Source organism: Aquarana catesbeiana, linkage group LG03 (assembly GCF_042186555.1).
Source record: "Aquarana catesbeiana isolate 2022-GZ linkage group LG03, ASM4218655v1, whole genome shotgun sequence".
NCBI lineage: Eukaryota > Metazoa > Chordata > Amphibia > Anura > Ranidae > Aquarana > Aquarana catesbeiana.
Genome location: NC_133326.1, coordinates 740849875 through 740871668, shown reverse-complemented (window position 1 = coordinate 740871668; position 21794 = coordinate 740849875). Strand labels below are relative to the sequence as shown.

At 49.1% G+C, this 21794-nt stretch overlaps 1 protein-coding gene across 1 annotated transcript in view; it reads left to right on the top strand.

The window, feature by feature from the left end:
* LOC141134400 (ribonuclease inhibitor-like) overlaps nt 1-19493 on the top strand; it is a 117015-nt gene extending 97522 nt beyond the window's left edge. Inside the window, exons 4-6 of the mRNA XM_073623961.1 lie at nt 12866-13042; nt 13715-13791; nt 17693-19493. Of these exons, the coding sequence (XP_073480062.1) occupies nt 12866-13042; nt 13715-13757 (220 nt within the window). The 3' untranslated portion in view covers nt 13758-13791; nt 17693-19493. The remainder of the gene's footprint in view (nt 1-12865; nt 13043-13714; nt 13792-17692) is intronic.
* The last annotated feature ends 2301 nt before the right edge of the window (nt 19494-21794 follow it).

The window sequence follows — 21794 nt, the reverse complement described above, 5'->3', positions numbered from 1 at the left end:
TCCCCTCCCCCCTCCACTGACTATCAGAGATCAGATTTTGGCTGGGTTCACACTGGAGGTCACAGCGGCTCACAGCAGGGGGTCCGGTGCGTCTCCATTCACCGTTTCAGGTCAGATTTCTCCTCAAATTTTGGGCTGAATTCAGACCTGAAACAGAGCAGAAGACACACAGGACTACGTATTCTCTTCATTCAGTGACCAATCATAGACAGATGGTCCTCAATTAGAATCTGGAGGGACAGAGCGAGTCTCTAGACAAGAAGTGACCCCTAGATGCCAATAAAATCCCCCCATCCTTGTAGATATAAAATTGTCACCTCACTGAGCCTCAAAGAGAAGTCCTAGTCATTTCATCTACAAGCCCAGCAGGGGACGAGGCCGATACAGTGAGAAGACCCCGAACTGTCTGCCAGATATTGATTTATATCAGAGATCAGAGGAATCTATTTTATCTCTCATACAAAATAAAATATTAGTTGTAGAGAGATGGAAATAATTCCTCCTGATTGTACACATGTTGGGGTACATGCACATATAACATTATATGTGTAGTGAGGATAGAATCCAGGAGAAACCCCCAGAATGGTTCTATGGAGTCTGATCACACCAGACAAGCACTGATTGGTCTTGTTGGGATCAGACTGACATGCTGGAGTTAGAAATCCAATCCTCGTCCATCAGAAACGTTCATGACCCATTTAGCTCTGGTTCCTTCAGAACACAGGACCGGCTTGTTGGCTGGGCAGGGAACACCCCCCAGGGTTGATTGGCTGATGGCTAACCCACATCCATAAATTGAGGATCCTGAGATATGGACGGGGTGATTCCCAGGGTGCCGGTCTAACCGGTGAATAGCGGATGTTCCTGACATGTTTCTGTCACAGGATAATCCTCAGAAAAAGTTTATTTCTGTTTTATTCTCACAGCCAGACTGTGTCTGTCCTTTTGTATTTGTTGTATTTTCTGTCATTCTTTATCTTTGTACATATTTTATACACTAAATAACAAACTAGTGTAGCTCTGCTCTATATTACACAGACAGACAACCTACCTGCAGACAGAGGTAAGTGTTACCACAACCCCAGTGTTACTATACGGTTGTGTAACTATGTAACAAACCAATGACCAAAGAATAAGCAGCAGTCCAATAATAAAGGTTAAGAGATTTAATATATGTGTACAATAAAAACACTATAATAAAAACAATAGGTGAACAGTATATAGTCCCATGTAGATAACACTGTATGACACTTAAATAAAAAAGTTTATAACAACCAGAAGGTCCAATCAGCAGCAGGCAGTCTAAAACTGGAGATCCATCCAAAAAACCTAACCCCAGGCTAAGAAGCAGATAGAAGGGGGTTGGAGGGGAGATGGAAGCCCCAGCCCACCAAACCCAGGAGACTAACACTGTAGACACCAGGTTTAGATGGAAAGGCTCACCGATACCGGAGGACAGATCTGTGGATGTAGTGTGAAGACAGGCTGTGGATCCACTGGGAGGAGAAGGTCTCGCAGACGCTCTGTGTCAGGGAGCGATGACGTCAGCCCAGCTGGAGGAAGAGGGCGCGGCTTCACACAGGGGAACCGCCGGAGAAACAGCTGATAGCGCTAGGCAGCTAAAAAAGCCGGTCTGTGTCCCCTCTGAATGAAAAAGCCTCAGTAAGAGGCAGTGACACTTGGTGAAGCCGTTATGATTGTAATCAGGCTATCAGGGAGTGACAAGGTGGACAGGAGGCCACCAGAGAACAGGCTGGGGACATGAAACAATTAGACTGCCGGTCTGTGTCACTTCTGCGTGGAGTAAACCTCAGGGAAGAGTGGTGTCACTCAGAAAGTCCAATGAAAAACATGGGCTGCCAGCCAAAAGTAGATAGATGGAATTAGCAGGTGAATGGGAGAACGCTGTGTGTAGACCATGTGAAGCTCCCACGGGTGGGTAGATGGAAGGATGGATTCTCACCGTGGCATGGTGCTGAGTGGAACCTCTGTCAGGGGTTGCCTTGACGACGCGTTTCGCGCGTTTGCGCTTTTTCATAGTCAAGGGTGGAGGCAACTTGCAAGGTTTAAATACAAAAATACTGAGTGGGGAAAAAAAGAGGAAAGGGGGGGAGAAACAGGGGGAGGGGAAAAGAAGGGGAGGGACAGTGCAAAAGGAGGGAATTAAAAGTCAAATTTAAAATAAGGGCGGGAGTGGTTAACCCATTGCGAGAACAGGAGGAAGGGGGAAGAGGAGAGGAAAAAAAAAAAAAAAGGATTCTATCTCCAGTCCAAAACCCCTGTTACCCAGAAGACACAGCGGCAAATAAAACATACATTGGTATATACATCAATTCAGCAAGAACAACTCTATACAAAACTGCATGTCTCCAGTTCCTCATTTAACCCCTTAGGGGCAAGTGAGTCAAACATATATATCCAAAATACCTCCCGTTTGCACAGTAGAGAAAATCTTTTGTTACTAGTCAGTGTGCCTTTTGGGATAGTTTCAATAACATAAACTTCTAACAGTCTAAAGTCCTTGTTGTGGAAGCGTAAAAAGTGTCGAGGGACACTATGTTCATCGCTCCCCCTGGAAATCAATCTACAGTGATCGCCCACCCTGGCCCGTAGGGCCCTGATGGTCCAACCAACGTAGAAAAACCCACAAGGACACCGCAAAACAAAGATTACAAAGTCTGTCGAGCAAGTAATAAATTGCCTAATCTCATATGTTTTGCCTAAATTAGTTGTGATGTTCTTGGTGCCATGTGCAATAAATTGGCATGTAAGACATCCCCTTTTCTTGCACTGAAAAATCCCCTTTCGGTCATCAAAATATGACCTAATGTCAAATGGAGATTTAGATGTTTGGTTGGTTACTTTACTAGGTGCTAATAGGTTCTTAATGGTACGAGCCTTGCGGAATGTCACATGTGGAACATCAGGTAAAACTGGAGCTAAACGTTGGTCCAGTAATAAAATATTATAGTGTTTCTTAATAATTCTGGATATAGATTTAAAACTGTCGTTAAAAGTAGAAATAAATTTAACTGTCTGGCTAGTTTCTACGTCTTCTTTAGGAGCCTTCACCTTAGGAAGAGGGTTCATGTGGGAAAAATAGGCGTCATTAATCAAATTACATGGATAGCCCTTCTCTTGGAATTTAATTTTCATCGTGCCCCCTTGTTCAACATAATCCTCTACTCTAGAGTAGGGATGAGCCGAACACCCCCTGTTCGGTTCGCACCAGAACATGCGAACAGGAAAAAAGTTCGTTCGAACACGCGAACACCGTTAAAGTCTATGGGACACGAACATGAATAATCAAAAGTGCTAATTTTAAAGGCTAATATGCAAGTTATTGTCATAAAAAGTGTTTGGGGACCTGGGTCCTGCCCCAGGGGACATGGATCAATGCAAAAAAAGTTTTAAAAACGGCCATTTTTTCAGGAGCAGTGATTTTAATAATGCTTAAAGTCAAACAATAAAAGTGTAATATCCCTTTAAATTTCGTAGCTGGGGGGTGTCTATAGTATGCCTGTAAAGGGGCGCATGTTTCCCGTGTTTAGAACAGTCTGACAGCAAAATGACATTTCGAAGGAAAAAAAGCCATTTAAAACTACCCGCGGCTATTGCATTGCCGACAATACACATAGAAGTTCATTGATAAAAACGGCATGGGAATTCCCCACAGGGCAACCCCGAACCAAAATTTAAAAAGAAATGACGTGGGAGTCCCCCTAAATTCCATACAAGGCCCTTCAGGTCTGGTATGGATTTTAAGGGGAACCCCGCGCCAAAAAAAAAAAAAAAACGGCGTGGGGCCCACCCAAAAATCCATACCAGACCCTTATCCGAGCACGCAACCTGGCAGGCCACAGGAAAAGAGGGGGGGACGAGAGTGCGCCCCCCCTCCTGAACCGTACCAGGCCACATGCCCTCAACATTGGGAGGGTGCTTTGGGGTAGCCCCCCAAAACACCTTGTCCCCATGTTGATAAGGACAAGGGCCTCATCCCCACAACCCTGGCCGGTGGTTGTGGGGGTCTGCGGGCAGGGGGCTTATCGGAATCTGGAAGCCCCCTTTAACAAGGGGACCCCCAGATCCCGGCCCCCCCCCTGTGTGAAATGGTAAGGGGGTACTTACCCCTACCATTTCACTAAAAAACTGTCAAAAATGTTAAAAATGACAAGAGACAGTTTTTGACAATTCCTTTATTTAAATGCTTCTTCTATCTTCCTTCATCTTCTTCTTCTGGTTCTTCTGGCTCTTCTGGTTCTTCATCCGGCATTCTCGTCCAGCATCTCCTCCGCGGCGTCTTCTATCTTCTTCTCCTCGGGCCGCTCCGCACCCATGGCATGGGGGGAGGCTCCCGCTCTTCTCTTCATCTTCTTCCTTCTTCTCTTCTTCTCTTCTTCTCTTCTCTAAGCATTTAAATAAAGGAATTGTCAAAAACTGTCTCTTGTCATTTTTAACATTTTTGACAGTTTTTTAGTGAAATGGTAGGGGTAAGTACCCCCTTACCATTTCACACAGGGGGGGAGGCGGGATCTGGGGGTCCCCTTGTTAAAGGGGGCTTCCAGATTCCGATAAGCCCCCCGCCCACAGACCCCAACAGCCACCGGCCAGGGTTGTGGGGATGAGGCCCTTGTCCTCATCAACATGGGGACAAGGTATTTTGGGGGGCTACCCCAAAGCACCCTCCCAATGTTGAGGGCATGTGGCCTGGTACGGTTCAGGAGGGGGGGCCGCACTCTCGCTCCCCCTTTTCCTGCGGCCTGCCAGGTTGCGTGCTCGGATAAGGGTCTGGTATGGATTTTTGGGGGGGCCCACGCCGTTTTTTTTTTTTTTTGGTGCGGGGTTCCCCTTAAAATCCATACCAGACCTGAAGGGCCTTGTATGGAATTTATGGAATTTAGGGGGACTCCCACGTCATTTTTTTTTTAAATTTTGGTTCGGGGTTGCCCTGTGGGGAATTCCCATGCCGTTTTTATCAATGAACTTCTATGTGTATTGTCGGCAATGCAATAGCCGCGGGTAGTTTTAAATGGCTTTTTTTCCTTCGAAATGTCATTTTGCTGTCAGACTGTTCTAAACACAGGAAACATGCGCCCCTTTTCAGGCATACTATAGACACCCCCAGCTACGAAATTTAAAGGGATATTACACTTTTATTGTTTGACTTTAAGCATTATTAAAATCACTGCTCCTGAAAAAACGGCCGTTTTTAAAACTTTTTTTGCATTGATCCATGTCCCCTAGGGCAGGACCCAGGTCCCCAAACACTTTTTATGACAATAACTTGCATATAAGCCCTTAAAATTAGCACTTTTGATATCTCCCATAGACTTTTAAAGGGTGTTCCGCAGCATTCGAATTTGCCGCGAACACCCCAAATTGTTCGCTGTTCGGCGAACTTGCGAACAGCCAATGTTCGAGTTGAACATGAGTTCGACTCGAACTCAAAGCTCATCCCTACTCTAGAGCAATTACGTCTCAGTCTGTTAAATTGGCCACCTGGGATGTTACATTTCCATGATGGATGATGGCAACTTCTGAAATGGAGGTCGGAGTTGCCACTAGTTGGCTTGACATGGTTTTTAGTGAAAATCCTATGTTGATCATGGGCCAGTACTAGATCCAGGAATACAAGTTCGTGGGGGTCTATGACATGGGTAAAAGACAAACCCAGGGAATTGGAATTACAATGGGCTACAAAAGCGGAGAACAGATCTGGACTCCCACTCCAAATGAGCACAATGTCATCGATGTACCGCCCAAAATAGACAGTGTGCTCAGCAAATGGGTTGTTGGCCCAGATACTGCACTCCTCCCAGTAGCCCATGGTGAGGTTGGCATAGACTGGAGCAAAATTAGCTCCCATAGCAGTTCCTCTACATTGCAAATAGAAGCGATCACAAATGGTAAAATAGTTATATTTGAAACAAAATTCTGTTGCCTGAACCAAAAATTGTGATTGCAAGGAATTGAAGTCTCCACTTTTCATCAAAAAGTGTTGAACAGCTCGCAAACCCCACTCAATATTTTTGTATTTAAACCTTGCAAGTTGCCTCCACCCTTGACTATGAAAAAGCGCAAACGCACAAAACGCATCGTCAAGGCAACCCCTGGCAGAGGTTCCACTCAGCACCATGCCACGGTGAGAATCCATCCTTCCATCTACCCACCCGTGGGAGCTTCACATGGTCTACACACAGCGTTCTCCCATTCACCTGCTAATTCCATCTATCTACTTTTGGCTGGCAGCCCATGTTTTTCATTGGACTTTCTGAGTGACACCACTCTTCCCTGAGGTTTACTCCACGCAGAGGTGACACAGACCGGCAGGCTAATTGTTTCATGTCCCCAGCCTGTTCTCTGGTGGCCTCCTGTCCACCTTGTCACTCCCTGATAGCCTGATTACAATCACAATGGCTTCACCAAGTGTCACTGCCTCTTACTGAGGCTTTTTCATTCAGAGGGGACACAGACCGGCATTTCAGCTGCCTAGCGCTATCAGCTGTTTCTCCGGCGGTTCCCCTGGGTGAAGCCGCGCCCTCCTCCTCCAGCTGGGCTGACATCATCGCTCCCTGACACGGAGCGTCTGCGAGACCTTCTCCTCCCGGTGGATCCACAGCCTGTCTTCACACTACATCTACAGATCTGTCCTCCGGTATCGGTGAGCCTTTCCATCTAAAGCTGGTGTCTACAGTGTGAGTCTCCTGGGTTTGGTGGGCTGGGGCTTCCATCTCCCCTCCAACCCCCTTCTATCTGCTTCTTAGCCTGGGGTTAGGTTTTTTGGATGGATCTCCAGTTTTAGACTGCCTGCTGCTGTTTGGACCTTCTGGCTGTTATAAACTTTCTTATTTAAGTGTCATACAGTGTTATCTACATGGGACTATATACTGTTCACCTATTGTTTTTATTATAGTGTTTTTATTATACACATATATTAAATCTCTTAACCTTTATTATTTGACTGCTGCTAATTGTTTGTGAGACATTCGGAGCGCTGGACACTCTTTGGTCATTGTTTTAAATCTGTATCTATCAGTTACGGTTAGTCCAGCTGCACTGATTTCCCTTTTCCCCTTCCCCTCCCCCCCCCCCCCCGATTTCAAGTCATGTCAATCTACTTAGTACATGTTATGTGTCACATGGAGGACTGACTATACAGTATATGTTATTTTTTTACATGCCTTGATTGAGGTCCCTGGGTTTACACTCATTGGCGCTGGATTAGTATTGTGTTTTTGTTTTATGTAACAAACCACCTCACCACCTGATCCTGATACTTCCAAATGATAATTACACAACAACAATTATAATACAAAGCAAATACTACATACAATATATGTCTGCTACTACCAGTGTTGCCAACCGCCTGTAGATTTATGGACAGCCCGTAAATTAAAGCCCATTTTCGGGGTGCCCGCGAATGTCCGTTACGGGCAACGGTGCCCATAAAAAAGATGGCCGCAAGCATTGCGCATGCGCCGTTCCGAAGCCGGCCGGGCATGGGAAGGTTCGTACACGCTCGGCCGGGTGGCACATACGCAGTAACACAATGAAACCGCCTAGCGCCATTTTTAAATGGAAAGTAGCGGCTGCGAGCGGCATTCGCTTCAGGACAGGGCAGCCTGGGCTTGGGCGGATTATACACGGCATGGATTGTGAGCTCTGCCTTCTAGAGTCCTGGTAATGACACTTCATTTTTTTAGCACAGGGCATGCCTGATGCAGAGGGTGGCACAGCACTTGTACCTTCCTAACTGACACACTGGTCAAAATGTTATGGCTCCCCATAGGAAGTTCCTATAGGGAGGCATAACATTATGACCAGTGCGAGTCGTCACACACACAGCCACAGCCAAGGAGAAGGAGTGGACAGGCAAGTCAGTCCAACTGTGTCATGCCCGCTGCCTCTGTCCATCTCCTGTAGTATGCCCGCAGCCTCCACCCACCTCCTGTAGTATGTCCGCAGCCACCATCCACCTTCTGTAGTATGCCCACAGCCTCCGTCCACCTCCTGTAGTATGCCCGCAGCCTCCGCCCACCTCCTGTAGTATGCCCGCAGCCTCCATCCACCTCTTGCAGTATGCCCGCAGCCTCTGTCCAACTCCTACAGTATGCCCGCAGCCTCCGTCCACCTCCTGCAGTATGCCCGCAGCCTCCGTCCACCTCCTGCAGTATGCCCTCAGCCCCCATTCACCTCCTGCAGTATGCCCGCAGCCTCTGTCTACCTCCTGCAGTATGCCCGCAGCCTCCATCCACCTCCTGCAGTATGCCCGCAGCCTCCATCCACCACCTGTAGTATGCCCGCAGCCTCCATCCACCTCCTATAGCATGTCCACCTCCTGCAGTATGCCCGCAGCCTCTGCCCACCTCCTGTAGTATGCCCGCAGCCTCCATCCACCTCCTTCAGAATGCCCACAGCCTCTGTCTACCTCCTGCAGTATGCCCGCAGCCTCCATCCACCTCCTGCAGTATGCCCGCAGCCTCGGTCCACCTCCTGCAGTATGCCCGCAGCCACTGTCCACCTCCTGCAGTATGCTCGCAGCCTCCATCCACCTCCTGCAGTATGCCCGCAGCCTCCGTCCACCTCCTGCAGTATGCCTGCAGCCTCCGTCCACCTCCTGCAGTATGCCCGCAGCCTCCGCCCACCTCCTGTAGTATGCCCGCAGCCTCTGTCCACCTCCTGCTGTATGCCCGCAGCCTCTGTCCACCTCCTGCAGTATGCCCGCAGCCTCTGTCCACCTCCTGCAGTATGCCCGCAGCCTCCTTCCACCTCCTGCAGTATGCCCGCAGCCTCCGCCCACCTCCTGTAGTATGCCCGCAGCCTCCATTCACCTCCTGTAGTATGTCCACCTCCTGCAGTATGCCCGCAGCCTCCGCCCACCTCCTGTAGTATGCCCGCAGCCTCCATCCACCTCCTGCAGTATGCCCACAGCCTCCGTCCACCTCCTACAGTATGCCCGCAGCCTCCGTCCACCTCCTGCAGTATGCCTGCAGCCTCTGCCCACCTCCTGTAGTATGCCTGCAGACTCTGTCCACCTCCTGCAGTATGTCCGCAGCCTCTGTCCACCTCCTGCAGTATACCCACAGCCTCCGTCCACCTCCTGCAGTATGCCTGCAGCCTCCGTCTACCTCCTGTAGTATGCCCGCAGACTCCGTCCACCTCCTGCAGTATGACCACAGCCTCCATCCACCTCCTGCAGTATGCCCGCAGACTGCATCCACCTCCTGCAGTATGCCCACAGCCTCTATCCACCTCCTGCAGTATGCCCGCAGCCTCCATCAACCTCCTGCAGTATGCCCGCAGCCTCCATCCACCACCTGTAGTATGCCCGCAGCCTCCATCCACCTCCTATAGCATGTCCACCTCCTGCAGTATGCCCGCAGCCTCTGCCCATCTCCTGTAGTATGCCCGCAGCCTCCATCCACCTCCTTCAGAATGCCCGCAGCCTCTGTCTACCTCCTGCAGTATGCCAGCAGCCTCCATCCACCTCCTGCAGTATGCCCCCAGCCTCGGTCCACCTCCTGCAGTATGCCCGCAGCCTCCACCCACCTCCTGCAGTATGCTCGCAGCCTCCATCCACCTCCTGCAGTATGCCCGCAGCCTCCATCCACCTCCTGTAGTATGCCCGCAGCCTCCATCCACCTCCTGCAGTATGCCCGCAGCCTCCATCCACCACCTGTAGTATGCCCGCAGCCTCCATCCACCTCCTATAGCATGTCCACCTCCTGCAGTATGCCCGCAGCCTCTGCCCACCTCCTGTAGTATGCCCGCAGCCTCCATCCACCTCCTTCAGAATGCCTGCAGCCTCTGTCTACCTCCTGCAGTATGCCCGCAGCCTCCATCCACCTCCTGCAGTATGCCCGCAGCCTCGGTCCACCTCCTGCAGTATGCCCGCAGCCTCCACCCACCTCCTGCAGTATGCTCGCAGCCTCCATCCACCTCCTGCAGTATGCCCGCAGCCTCCGTCCACCTCCTGCAGTATGCCTGCAGCCTCCGTCCACCTCCTGTAGTATGCCCGCAGCCTCTGTGCACCTCCTGCAGTATGCCCGCAGCCTCCATCCACCTCCTGTAGTATGCCCGCAGCCTCCGCCCACCTCCTGTAGTATGCCCGCAGCCTCCATCCACCTCCTGTAGTATGTCCACCTCCTGCAGTATGCCCGCAGCCTCCGCCCACCTCCTGTAGTATGCCCGCAGCCTCCATCCACCTCCTGCAGTATGCCCACAGCCTCCGTCCACCTCCTGCAGTATGCCCGCAGCCTCCGTCCACCTCCTGCAGTATGCCCGCAGCCTCTGCCCACCTCCTGTAGTATGCGCGCAGACTCTGTCCACTTCCTGCAGTATGCTCGCAGCCTCTGTCCACCTCCTGTAGTATGCCCGCAGCCTCTGTCCACCTCCTGCAGTATGCCTGCAGCCTCTGTCCACCTACTGCAGTATGTCCGCAGCCTCCGCCCACCTCCTGTAGTATGCCCGCAGCCTCCATCCACCTCCTGTAGTATGTCTACCTCCTGCAGTATGCCCGCAGCCTCTGCCCACCTCCTGTAGTATGCCCGCAGACTCCGTCCACCTCCTGCACTATGCCCACAGCCTCCATCCACCTCCTGCAGTATGCCCGCAGACTCCATCCACCTCCTGCAGTATGCTCGCAGCCTCCATCCACCTCCTGCAGTATGCCCACAGCCTCTATCCACCTCCTGCAGTATGCCCGCAGCCTCCGTCCACCTCCTGCAGTATGCCCGCAGCCTCCATTCACCTCCTGCAGTATGCCCGCAGACTCTGTCCACCTCCTGCAGTATGCCCACAGCCTCCGTCCACCTCCTGCAGTATGCCCTCAGCCTCTGTCTACCTCCTGTAGTATGCCCGCAGCCTCCGTCCACCTCCTGTAGTATGCCCGCAGCCTCTGTCCACCTCCTGCAGTATGCCCACAGCCTCCATCCACCTCCTGCAGTATGCCCGCAGTCTCCATCCACCTCCTGCAGTATGCCCGCAGCCTCCATCCACCTCCTGCAGTATGCCCACAGCCTCTATCCACCTCCTGCAGTATTCCTGCAGCCTCCGCCCACCTCCTGTAGTATGCCCGCAGCCTCCATCCACCTCCTGCAGTATGCCTGCAGCCTCCGTCCACCTCCTGCAGTATGCCTGCAGCCTCCATCCACCTCCTGCAGTATGCCCGCAGCCTCCATCCACCTCCTGCAGTATGCCCGCAGCCTCTGTCCACCTCCTGCAGTATGCCCGCAGCCTCCGCTCACCTCCTGTAGTATGCCTGCAGCCTCTGTCCACCTCCTGCAGTATGCCCGCAGCCTCTGTCCACCTCCTGCAGTATGCCCGCAGCCTCCGTCCACCTCCTGCAGTATGCCCGCAGCCTCTGTCCACCTCCTGCAGTATGCCCGCAGCCTCCATCCACCTCCTGTAGTATGCCTGCAGCTTCTGTCCACCTCCTGCAGTATGCCCGCAGCCTCCGTCCACCTCCTGCAGTATGCCCGCAGCATCCATCCACCTCCTGTGTCATGCCAGCAGCCTCTATCCACCTCCTGCTGTATGCCCGCAGCCTCCGTCCACCTCCTGCAGTATGCCCGTAGCCTCTGTCCACCTCCTGCAGTATGCCCGCAGCCTCCGTCCACCTCCTGCAGTATGCCTTCAGCCTCTATCCACCTCCTGCAGTATGCCCGCAGCCTCTATCCACCTCCTGCAGTATGCCCGCAGCCTCTGTCCACCTCCTGCAGTATGCCCGCAGACTGCGCAGATACCATCAAAATTGCCCCCATCAAAATTGCCCATCATATTGCCTCCATCAAAACTGCCCCATCCTCTAGCCCCATTCTACTGCCACCCTCAAAAGTGCCCTATCCTATTGCCCCATCAAAACTGCCCCATTAAACTTCCCCAATCAAAACTGCCCTCATCCATCCTATTGCCCCATCAAAACTTCCCCATCAAAATGGCCCCATTATACTCCCACCATAAAAATGGCCCCATCAAAATTGCCTCATCCTATTGCCCCCATCAAATTGCCCCATCAAAACTGCCCCCATCAAAACAGCCCCATTAAAATTGCCCCATCACATTGCCCCAATAAAAATTCCCCATCCTATTGCCCTCATCAAACTTGGCCCATCAAAATTGCTCCATTAACTGCCACCATGAAAACTGTCCCATGAAAGCTGCACCCATCTTATTGCTCCAAAATTGCCCCATCCTATTGCCTCATCAAAATTGCCCCATCAAAACTGCCCCTCCTATTCCTGTATTATAAATGATTAGTAATGGTGTGTCCCCTCCGCCCAACCTTCGGGATTTGTATGTAATGAGAGATGAGATGTTCCAGCCCCTCCCCCACCGCCCATCACTGTGTATAAGAAGATTTGGTCACCATGGCAACAAAAGCCTGGTTACCCTTTTTATAAATGGCCGCCGCCTCGCATGACGTCATTTCCGGTTTACAAATAATGGGATGGTACGGCCCGGCGATGCCGATCGATGACACAAATCTCCCAGGAGGCATTGCAGAGCAGAAATGACGAGCTCCGCCCCCAGGGAGGGGGAAGGGAAGATTTCAATCTGAGATATAAAAGATATATAAATGTCTGTGGATGTGTCTACTCCTGCCCCTCCCTGGAAGAACATTTAATTCTGTAAGACCCCGCCCACTGATTATTCATTGGATGTGTCTACTTCTGCCCCTCCCTGGAAGAACATTTCATTCTGTAAGACCCCGCCCACTGATTATTCATTGGATGTGTCTACTTCTGCCCATCCCCGGAAAAACATTTCATTCTCTAAGACCCCGCCCACTGATTATTCATTGGATGTGTCTACTTCTGCCCCTCCCTGGAAGAACATTTCACCTCTTTCTTGCTTCTCCCTCCAGTATTAGGGACTGTAAAGGGACTTTATGGTGCTGTGATGATCTTTGCTCTGTTATCCCCACAAACCGAACTCTGACCTCTCTGTATATAATATTGGATGATGATGAGAAGATGTCGGAGTCAGAAGTGAGACGACGTTGTGAGGTCCTCCAGAATGCCGGCTTTTCTGTGTATAGATGGTAAGATCTGTTCTATTGGAGGTAACACACATACTAAGTCTTAGAATGTGAATAGTAAAATGTAGACAACATTGGATGGTGATGAGATGATGGAGGTGGGACGTTGTTGGGAGGTCTTCTGACACCCGGGCTGCACTGTAATGAAAATGGAAGGACAGGTGACAAACATTCTATACAATTTCTGTAGAACCCATTGGAGGTCTCTGTAGTTCTACAGATAATGAGAGAGATGATTGAGATTTCCTGTGCCAGTCACAGATTTCCCAGATGATGGAGAATTTATTCCTCATCCCAAGTTTTATCATTACAGATGGGGGATGGGGAAAATCAGATCCACCAATAATAATCTTAGTCAGGTCCTACAATCTTCCACAAGGTTTTACCTTTACAGAAAAATAACCCTCCATCCCCCCGAGGTCCATCCAATGTGTCAGTATAACTGAGCCAATCAGATGTGTGTTCTCATCCTGTACACATGACAGCCCAGCACACCAGTCATACAGTCTGCTATCCCAATGGTTGGATAGACATGAGTGTGTGGCCCCTGCCATGGTGAGGGCCCCTCACTTTTCCATCATTTCTTACAGAGCACAGTATAAGACCGTCTCCCCCTCCTCCATCATCACAGCAACATTTCCTCCTCTAACACTCTCATTTTATTCTTCTATGAAGGGATGGAGGAGGCTGGATTGTATCTATATACAGAAGAAGATAAGAAGATGGTGTGTGGGAGCCCCTCCCCCTCTCAGGTAATACACGGATCCGGATATGAAGAGAATGTCCGGAATGGAATGATATCAGAGTAAAGTCATATGAACTCTCAGCTTTTATTTTCTCTTTCTGATCCTTAAATATAGAATTCCAGTAATAGTAATCTTTGTGTTCTTTTCCTCTTCTAAATGGTGTCATTTCTGCTCAGTCTTGCCCACTTCCTGTGTTGTTGTGTGACCGGTGCCCCTTCACAGCACTAATCTGATAGGGGCACCCGCGCATGCGCACTCCCATCTATTGTAATACAAGCCTGCGGTGACACACTGGCTGCACCACACATCAGATCCCCGCTACAGCTCCGCCTCCATTGTTATCTGATTGGAGCCCTGCCTCTGCCCCGCCACCTCTCTGTGAGTGACAGCTGCCCCTGGCAGATTCTGTGTCACCAATCCCACTGCAGAGCATTACATGTCACCAATCCCACTGCAGAGCATTACATGTCACCAATCCCACTGCAGAGCATTACGTGTCACCCATCCCACTGCAGAGCATTACATGTCACCCATCCCACTGCAGAGCATTACGTGTCACCCATCCCACTGCAGAGCATTACATGTCACCCATCCCACTGCAGAGCATTACATGTCACCTATCCCACTGCAGACAATTACATGTCACCCATGCCACTGCAGAGCATTATGTGTCACCCATCCCACTGCAGAACATTACATGTCACCCATCCCACTGCAGAGCATTACGTGTCACCCATCCCACTGCAGAGCATTACGTGTCACCCATCCCACCTCAGAGCATTACGTGTCACCCAACCCACTGCAGAGCATTACGTGTCACCCATCCCACTGCAGAGCATTACGTGTCACCCATCCCACTGCAGAGCATTACGTGTCACCCATCCCACTGCAGAGCATTACGTGTCACCCATCCCACTGCAGAGCATTACATGTCACCCATCCCACTGCAGGGCATTACATGTCACCCATCCCACTGCAGGGCATTACATATCACACACCCCACTGCAGAGCATTACATCTCACCCAACCCATGCAGAGCATTACATATCACCCATCCCACTGCAGAGCATTATGTTTCACCCATCCCACTGCAGAGCATTACGTGTTGTCACTAGTGATGGGCCTAACACCCTCTTGTTCTTTTCATGTCAGAACTTTCAAACATCACAAAAAATTGGACCCGAATGACAAACTCCATTGTAGTTTATGGGACCTGAACTGCAAAAGTCCCCATTTAGAAGGCTTTCAATGCAAGTAAATGACCATAAAGAGTGTTGGGGGCCGGGTACTGCCCTGGGGGACATCAATGAGATTTTCTTTTTTAAACAATTGTAGCACTAACTCTCGGTGGGGCTGCTGGTTTAAGCGGGCTTGTTACCTTCACTCTCGATACCTCTGTTTCACCGGGTCTAGGGTTCAGTTGAGTTTACCTCTGGACGATATAAGCACCAAACACTTGAGTAGGTTTTCCAAGCTTTAATAAACGAACAAGGGAAGTAGCAGGAAAGAGGTAGAAGGAAAGCTGCAGGGAAGCTCAAATACCTTTCTTAGTATTCTTTAGAACACTTCTCTGAATGTTGATCACTTGTAGTTGAAAGCGCTCCCCCTGTGGGATTTAATCTTTGCCCGCCTGGATAGACTTCTCTCACTTGTCTAGCAGCCGGTACGCAGCACGAACAAAAGTCTCTGCCACAGACTTGTTTGGAATAAAACCCATACGATCCTCTGCCACAGGATGTATTGGTTTGTGATGAAAGTCAGACACAGTACTTGAACCTTTAAGCCAACCCGGCAGTACGATACTGTAAGATTACTTCAGGAAACGTCCTCCAACCGAGTCACCAGACCCCTCACCAGACCAGCACTCTGCGTGATCCTTCCATGACCGATCCTCCCCTGGCATCTCCTCGGTTGTCCAGCTTCTTCACTCAGGATAGACAGCTCAGGACCATTCCTCTGCTGCTGTGGTAGGCCCCAGACAGGCTTCTGGGCCCACCCACACGCCGCAGCGACGTGGGCCTCCGGAACGGAGGACCATGAGGTGGTACTCTTAATGCATACCTGTTGGCCAGGAGGGCCAGCAGGTGGCTGAAAAAGAACCCCTAAACATTGCGTCTGTCCCATAAATACCCTCTCCCAGAATGCAACGCGGAGGACGACCTCCACCGAGTTGTCTCCGGGACAGAGGAGCGCTCATACGCTTCAACACGTTGCTTTTCCAACACCAGCCGATGGCGACAACGACACCCACCGGCTCAATGTGGAACTACACGCAACATCAGCCAAGCTGGAACAGAGGCAAATCTAACTCCCTCTAATAAGCGACCCACTAAATTTACCTAACAGCGGTAGATAAAAATCTACCAGCGTTACACAATCTTTTTAAAAGGAGAAATGATTATAATGATGCTTAAAGTGAAACAATAAAAATAAAAAATAAATCCTTTAACTACTTCAGCCCTGGAAGGATTTACCCCCTTCCTGACCAGAGCATTTTTTGCGATTCGGCACTGCTTTATTTTAACTGACAATTGCGCGGTCGTGCGACGTTGTATCCAAACAAAATTGACGTCCTTTTCTTCCCACAAATAGAGTTTCCTTTTGGTGGTATTTGATCATCTCTGCAGTTTTTATTTTTTGCGCTATAAACAAAAAAAGCAACCTTTTTGAAAAAAAAGCAATATTTTTTACTTTTTGCTATAATAAATATCCCCAAAAAATATATAAAAAAAGCAAATTTCTTCCTCAGTTTAGACCTATACGTATTCTTCTACATATTTTTGGTAATAAAAATCGCAATAAGCGTATTTTGATTGGTTTGCGCAAAAGTTATAACATCTACAAAATAGGGGATTTATTTTTTTGGCATTTTTTTATTATTTTTTTTTTTACTAGTTTGGCGGCAATCTGTGATTTTTATCAGGACTATGACATTATGGTGGGCAGATCAGACACTTTTGACACTATTTTGGGACGATTGACAATTATACAGCAATCAGAGATACAAATAGCCACTGATTACTATATAAATATCACTGGCAGGGAAGGGGTTGAACTCTAGGGGGTGATTGAGGAGTTAAGTGTGTTCCCTGGATGTGTTCTAACTATAGGGGGATGGGCTCACTACAACATGACAGAGATCACTGCTCCTGATCACTGGGGATCAGTAGATCCCTGTCATGTTGCTAGGCAGAAATGCCTTGTTTCCCTGTTCTGCCTCTCCTTGCCAAAATCCGCAATTCCTGCCGGCGAATATCGTGTTTGCGGGACCCGCAGGCACACTCCCAGGGTGGGCATGTGCCTGCTAGGTGGCAAATTCTATGAGATGTATGTGTACATCCCTTTGCCTTCCCGTGCCATTCTGCCAACGTAAATGTGTGTGTGGCGGTCGGCATGTGATTAAACATAGTGCCGGGGGGTCTCTTTAGTCTGCCTGTAAAGTGGCCCATCTGTACCCTGTATAGAACCTGCTGCAGCAAAACTGACATTTATAAAAGAAAGCTTTCAGGAAAAAAAATGTCAATTTTTTTTCTTTATAAGTAACGGCTTGGGGAGCCAATCTGTATGATGAGGTCACAATGTAGTGGACTGGGAACAAGATTAGAGATTTGTTGGATAAATTCTGGTGTCTCTTTGGTAGACTTTGGTGCTCTTGCCAATAGGCTGAGTGGTGGGAGGTTAAATGCCTTGTCAAGCATGTGGTACCCAAATGGTTGGTGTTTTTGCCACGCTTGATGTGGCACCCAAGTCACGTCAGTGACGTCATCATCATCATCTCCTCCATCCTCATTACCACTGGAGACAACTTGGCAAATACACATCACATTCAATGTATGTATTGATGAAACATTTCATGGGATGTATACAATGTAATATCTTGGTGTAATTGTACAATTATCTCTTGTAGATGGCCAAAGATTTGTCTGGTGATTGTGTCCCGGTGTTGGATCTGCTGGACCTCTTCCATGTATAGAGGATGTCCTCACCGACACCTCGGATTTCTCTGCAACCCTCTAAAGGAAAGTCTTCTACTCTTCATGGATATAATGGTCGCCTCCCATTGTGAATTCCCTTTTCTCCCCTCTGTAGGATTCCGCACTTCCCAATATTATCAATACTTACTATGATGATGATCCGACTCTTTATTAGGACTCATTCATGGTGGGAAAAAGACATTTTCTAAAGTTTCTCATAAATAAAAGCCGAATGGAACAATCACTAATACAGAGAAAGAGACCGCAGCTTCCTCTTACTGCTATCCTACTACTCTCCATCCTCCATACTCCTCTCCATCCTCCATACTACTCTCCATCCTTCATACTATTCTCCATCCTCCATTCTACTCTCCATCCTCCATAATCCTCTCCATCCCCCGTACTCCTCTCCATCCTCCATACTACTCTCCATTCTCCATACTCCATACTACGCTCCATCCTCCATACTCCTCTCCATCCTCCATACTCCACTCCTCTCCATCCTCTATTCTCCTCTCCATCCTCCTCACCATCCTCCATACTCATCTCCATCATCCACACTACTCTCCATCCTCCATACTCCTCTCCATCCTCCATACTTCTCCCCATCCTCCATACTGCTCTCCATCCTCCATACTACTCTCCATCCTTCATACTCCTCTCCATCCTCCATTCTACTCTCCATCCTCCACAATCCTCTCCATCCTCCGTACTCTTCTCCATCCTACATACTACTCTCCATCCTCCATACTACTCTCCATCCTCCATACTCCTCTCCATACTCCACTCCTCTCCATCCTCTATGCTCCTCTCCATCCTCCTCTCCATCCTCTATACTCTTCTCCATCATCCACACTCTCTCCATCCTCCATACTGCTCTCCATCCTCCATACTGCTCTCCATCCTCCATACTGCTCTCCATCCTCCATACTGCTCTCCATCCTCCATACTCCTCTCCATCCTCCATACTCCTCTCCATCCTCTATACTCCTTTCCATCCTCCTCTCCATTCTCCATACTACTCTCCAACATCTCTCTCCTCCCCCTGCACTCTCCTTTTGTTGCATTTTCTCTCTTTTTCCCGCACTCTCTCTGTCCTTTCTCCTCTCCCTGCACTCTCTCTCTCTCCTCTCCTTTGATATAATAAAGTGATGCGGCTCTATCTAACATATGCGGCATTCCCGGCTCCTAGTGTCTCTCTCTTCTTGCTGCATCTCTCTACAATTGCTTTCTCCATGTTGCTGACATTATCTTGTATAAGAACAGAACCCGATCCATCAGCAATCCCAAGGAGAGACGGACATCTCATAGCCGGCCCTCTGCTGCCTTATATCAGAGTTTTTGTTCCACAACCAGAACTTTATCCCCCTGAATGACAAGCTTAGCCAAGTGATCCCATTTCTAGAAGTTCATCTTCTGCCAACTCCCCCATCTCTGCTCTGCATGACTCTCTGCCAACACGGCTACTAAGATTTCATTGTGCCGAGTCCGTTCAGCCGCTTTGCCTTTCACTGACAACTTGCTGCCATTTTTATTATATCAACTAAATGTAATCAGAACAACCCATGGATAAATTCATTTCATGTCATGGATCATTACCCAAAGGGATGTGATTATCCTGATTGATTATTGGGCTACCAATATTATTACCTAGTTATTGGAAGGTGTTATTCTCTATAGATTTACCCCATTGAGGTTTTTTACTCATCAATAAAGTTTTGTATATTTCATTAACCTTATTCTGCGATTCTGTGATTATTACCAAATTCTTCTCAGCTTGTTCTCCACAGCCAATACCCTCTCCCCTCTCCCTTCCCCCTCTCTTCTCTCCCTTCCCCCTCTCATCTCTCCCTTCCCCCTCTCTCTGCATTTGTTCCTTTCTTTGCCTTCTCTCTATTTACCACATAATATGTTCCTACCATATAATGTATATACAGTATCTGACAAAAGTGAGTACACCCCTAAGTTAAAATGTCCAAATTGGGCACAAAGTGTCAATATTTTGTGTGGCCACGATTATTTTCCAGCACTGCCTTAACCCTCCTGGGCATGGAGGTCACCAGAGCTTCACAGGTTGTCACTGGAGTCCTCTTCCACTCCTCCATGATGACATCACAGAGCTGGTGGATGTTAGAGACCTTGCGCTCCTCCACCTTCCGTTGGAGGATGCCCCACAGATGATCAATAGGGTTTAGGTCTGGAGACATGCTTGGCAAGTCCATCACCTTTACCCTCAGCTTCTTTAGCAAGACAGTGGTGGACTTGGAGGTGTATTTGTTGTCGTTATCATGTTGGAATACTGCCCTGCGGCTCAGTCTCTGAAGGGAGGGGATCATTCTGTGCTTCAGTATATCACAGTACATGGTGGCATTCATGGTTCCCTCAATGAACTGTAGCTCCCCAGTGTCGGCAGCGCTCATGCAGCCCCAGACCATGACACCCCCACCACCATGCTTGACTGTAGACAAGACACACTTGTATTTGTCCTCCTCACCTGGTTGCCGCCACACACGCTTGTCACCATCTGAACCAAATAAGTTTATCTCATCAGACCACAGGACATGGTTCCAGTACTCCATGTCCTTAGTCTGCTTGTCTTCAGCAAACTGTTTGCGGGCTTTCTTGTGCATCATCTTTAGAAGAGGCTTCCTTCTGGGATGACAGCCATGCAGACCAATTTGATGCAGTGTGCAGCGTATGGTCTGAGCACTGACAGGCTGACCCCCCACCCCTTCAACCTCTGCAGCAATGCTGGCAGCACTCATAAGTCTATTTCCCAAAGAAAAGCTCTGGATATGACGCTGAGCACGTGACCTCAACTTCTTTGGTGGACCATGGCGAGGCCTGTTCTGAGTGGAAACCTGTCCTGTTATTCCGCTGTATGGTCTTGGCCACCGTGCTGCAGCTCAATTTCAGGGTCTTGGCAATCTTCTTATAGCCTAGGCCATCTTTATGTAGAGCAACGATTCTTTTTTTTAGATCCTCAAGAGAGTTCTTTGCCATGAGGTGCCATGTTGTACTTCCAGTGACCAGTATGAGAGAGTGAAAGCGATAACACCAAATTTAACACACCTGCTCCCCATTCACACCTGAGACCTTGTAACACTAACGAGTCACATGACATCGGGGAGGGAAAATGTCTAATGGGCCCAATGTGGACATTTTCACTTAGGGGCATACTAGCTTTTGTTGCCAGCGGTTTAGACATCAATGGCTGTGTGTTGAGTTATTTTGAGGGGACAGTAAATTTACACTGTTATACGAGCTGTATACTCACTACTTTACATTGTAGCAAAGTGTGATTTCTTCAGTGTTGTCACATGAAAAGATTTACACTAATGTGACTGAGGGGTGTACTTACTTTTGTTAGATAATGTATATATACACACAACATAAAATTTGTACCATAAAATACATGCATGTTTCTTCTATATTAACTCCAAGTTAGATGTACAGATTGCAAGTGGAGCACTTAGGACACCTAGTGGTGGGTGAAGAAATTACAGCCCAGTCCAATCACACCTTGCTATGGGTAGCAAGAAGGTAGGTGCAGGCAGGAGAAGCATGAATCTCCTGAGGTCTCTGGTGAAGCACCTTTCCCGTCTATGAAAATATGAGTCTGTCAGAGCTGCAGTCAAAGCTATAGGTAAGAATAGGGAAGAGATGTCTGTGCTGTGTGCAGTTGGAATAAGAGACTGCCAGATATCATACACAAGGTGGAGGGGATGGTATTGGGTGAGGTAAGGTCTCTTCATACAGGGAAGATGGTATTTGGTGAGGTGGGGTCTCCTCAGGTGAAGGGGATGGTATTGAGTGAGGTGGGTCTTCTCGGTGGGGGGCGGTATCGGGCGAGGAGGACAGTAACAGGTGAGGTGGGGTCTTCTCGGGTGAAGGGGATGGTATCAGCGAGGTCTTCTTAGGCGAGGATGTAACGGGTGAGGTGGGGTCTCCTTGAGCAGGGAGGATGGTATCAGGTGAGGTGGGGTCTCCTCAGGTGGAGGGGGATGGTATTTGGTGAGGTGGGGTCTCCTCAGG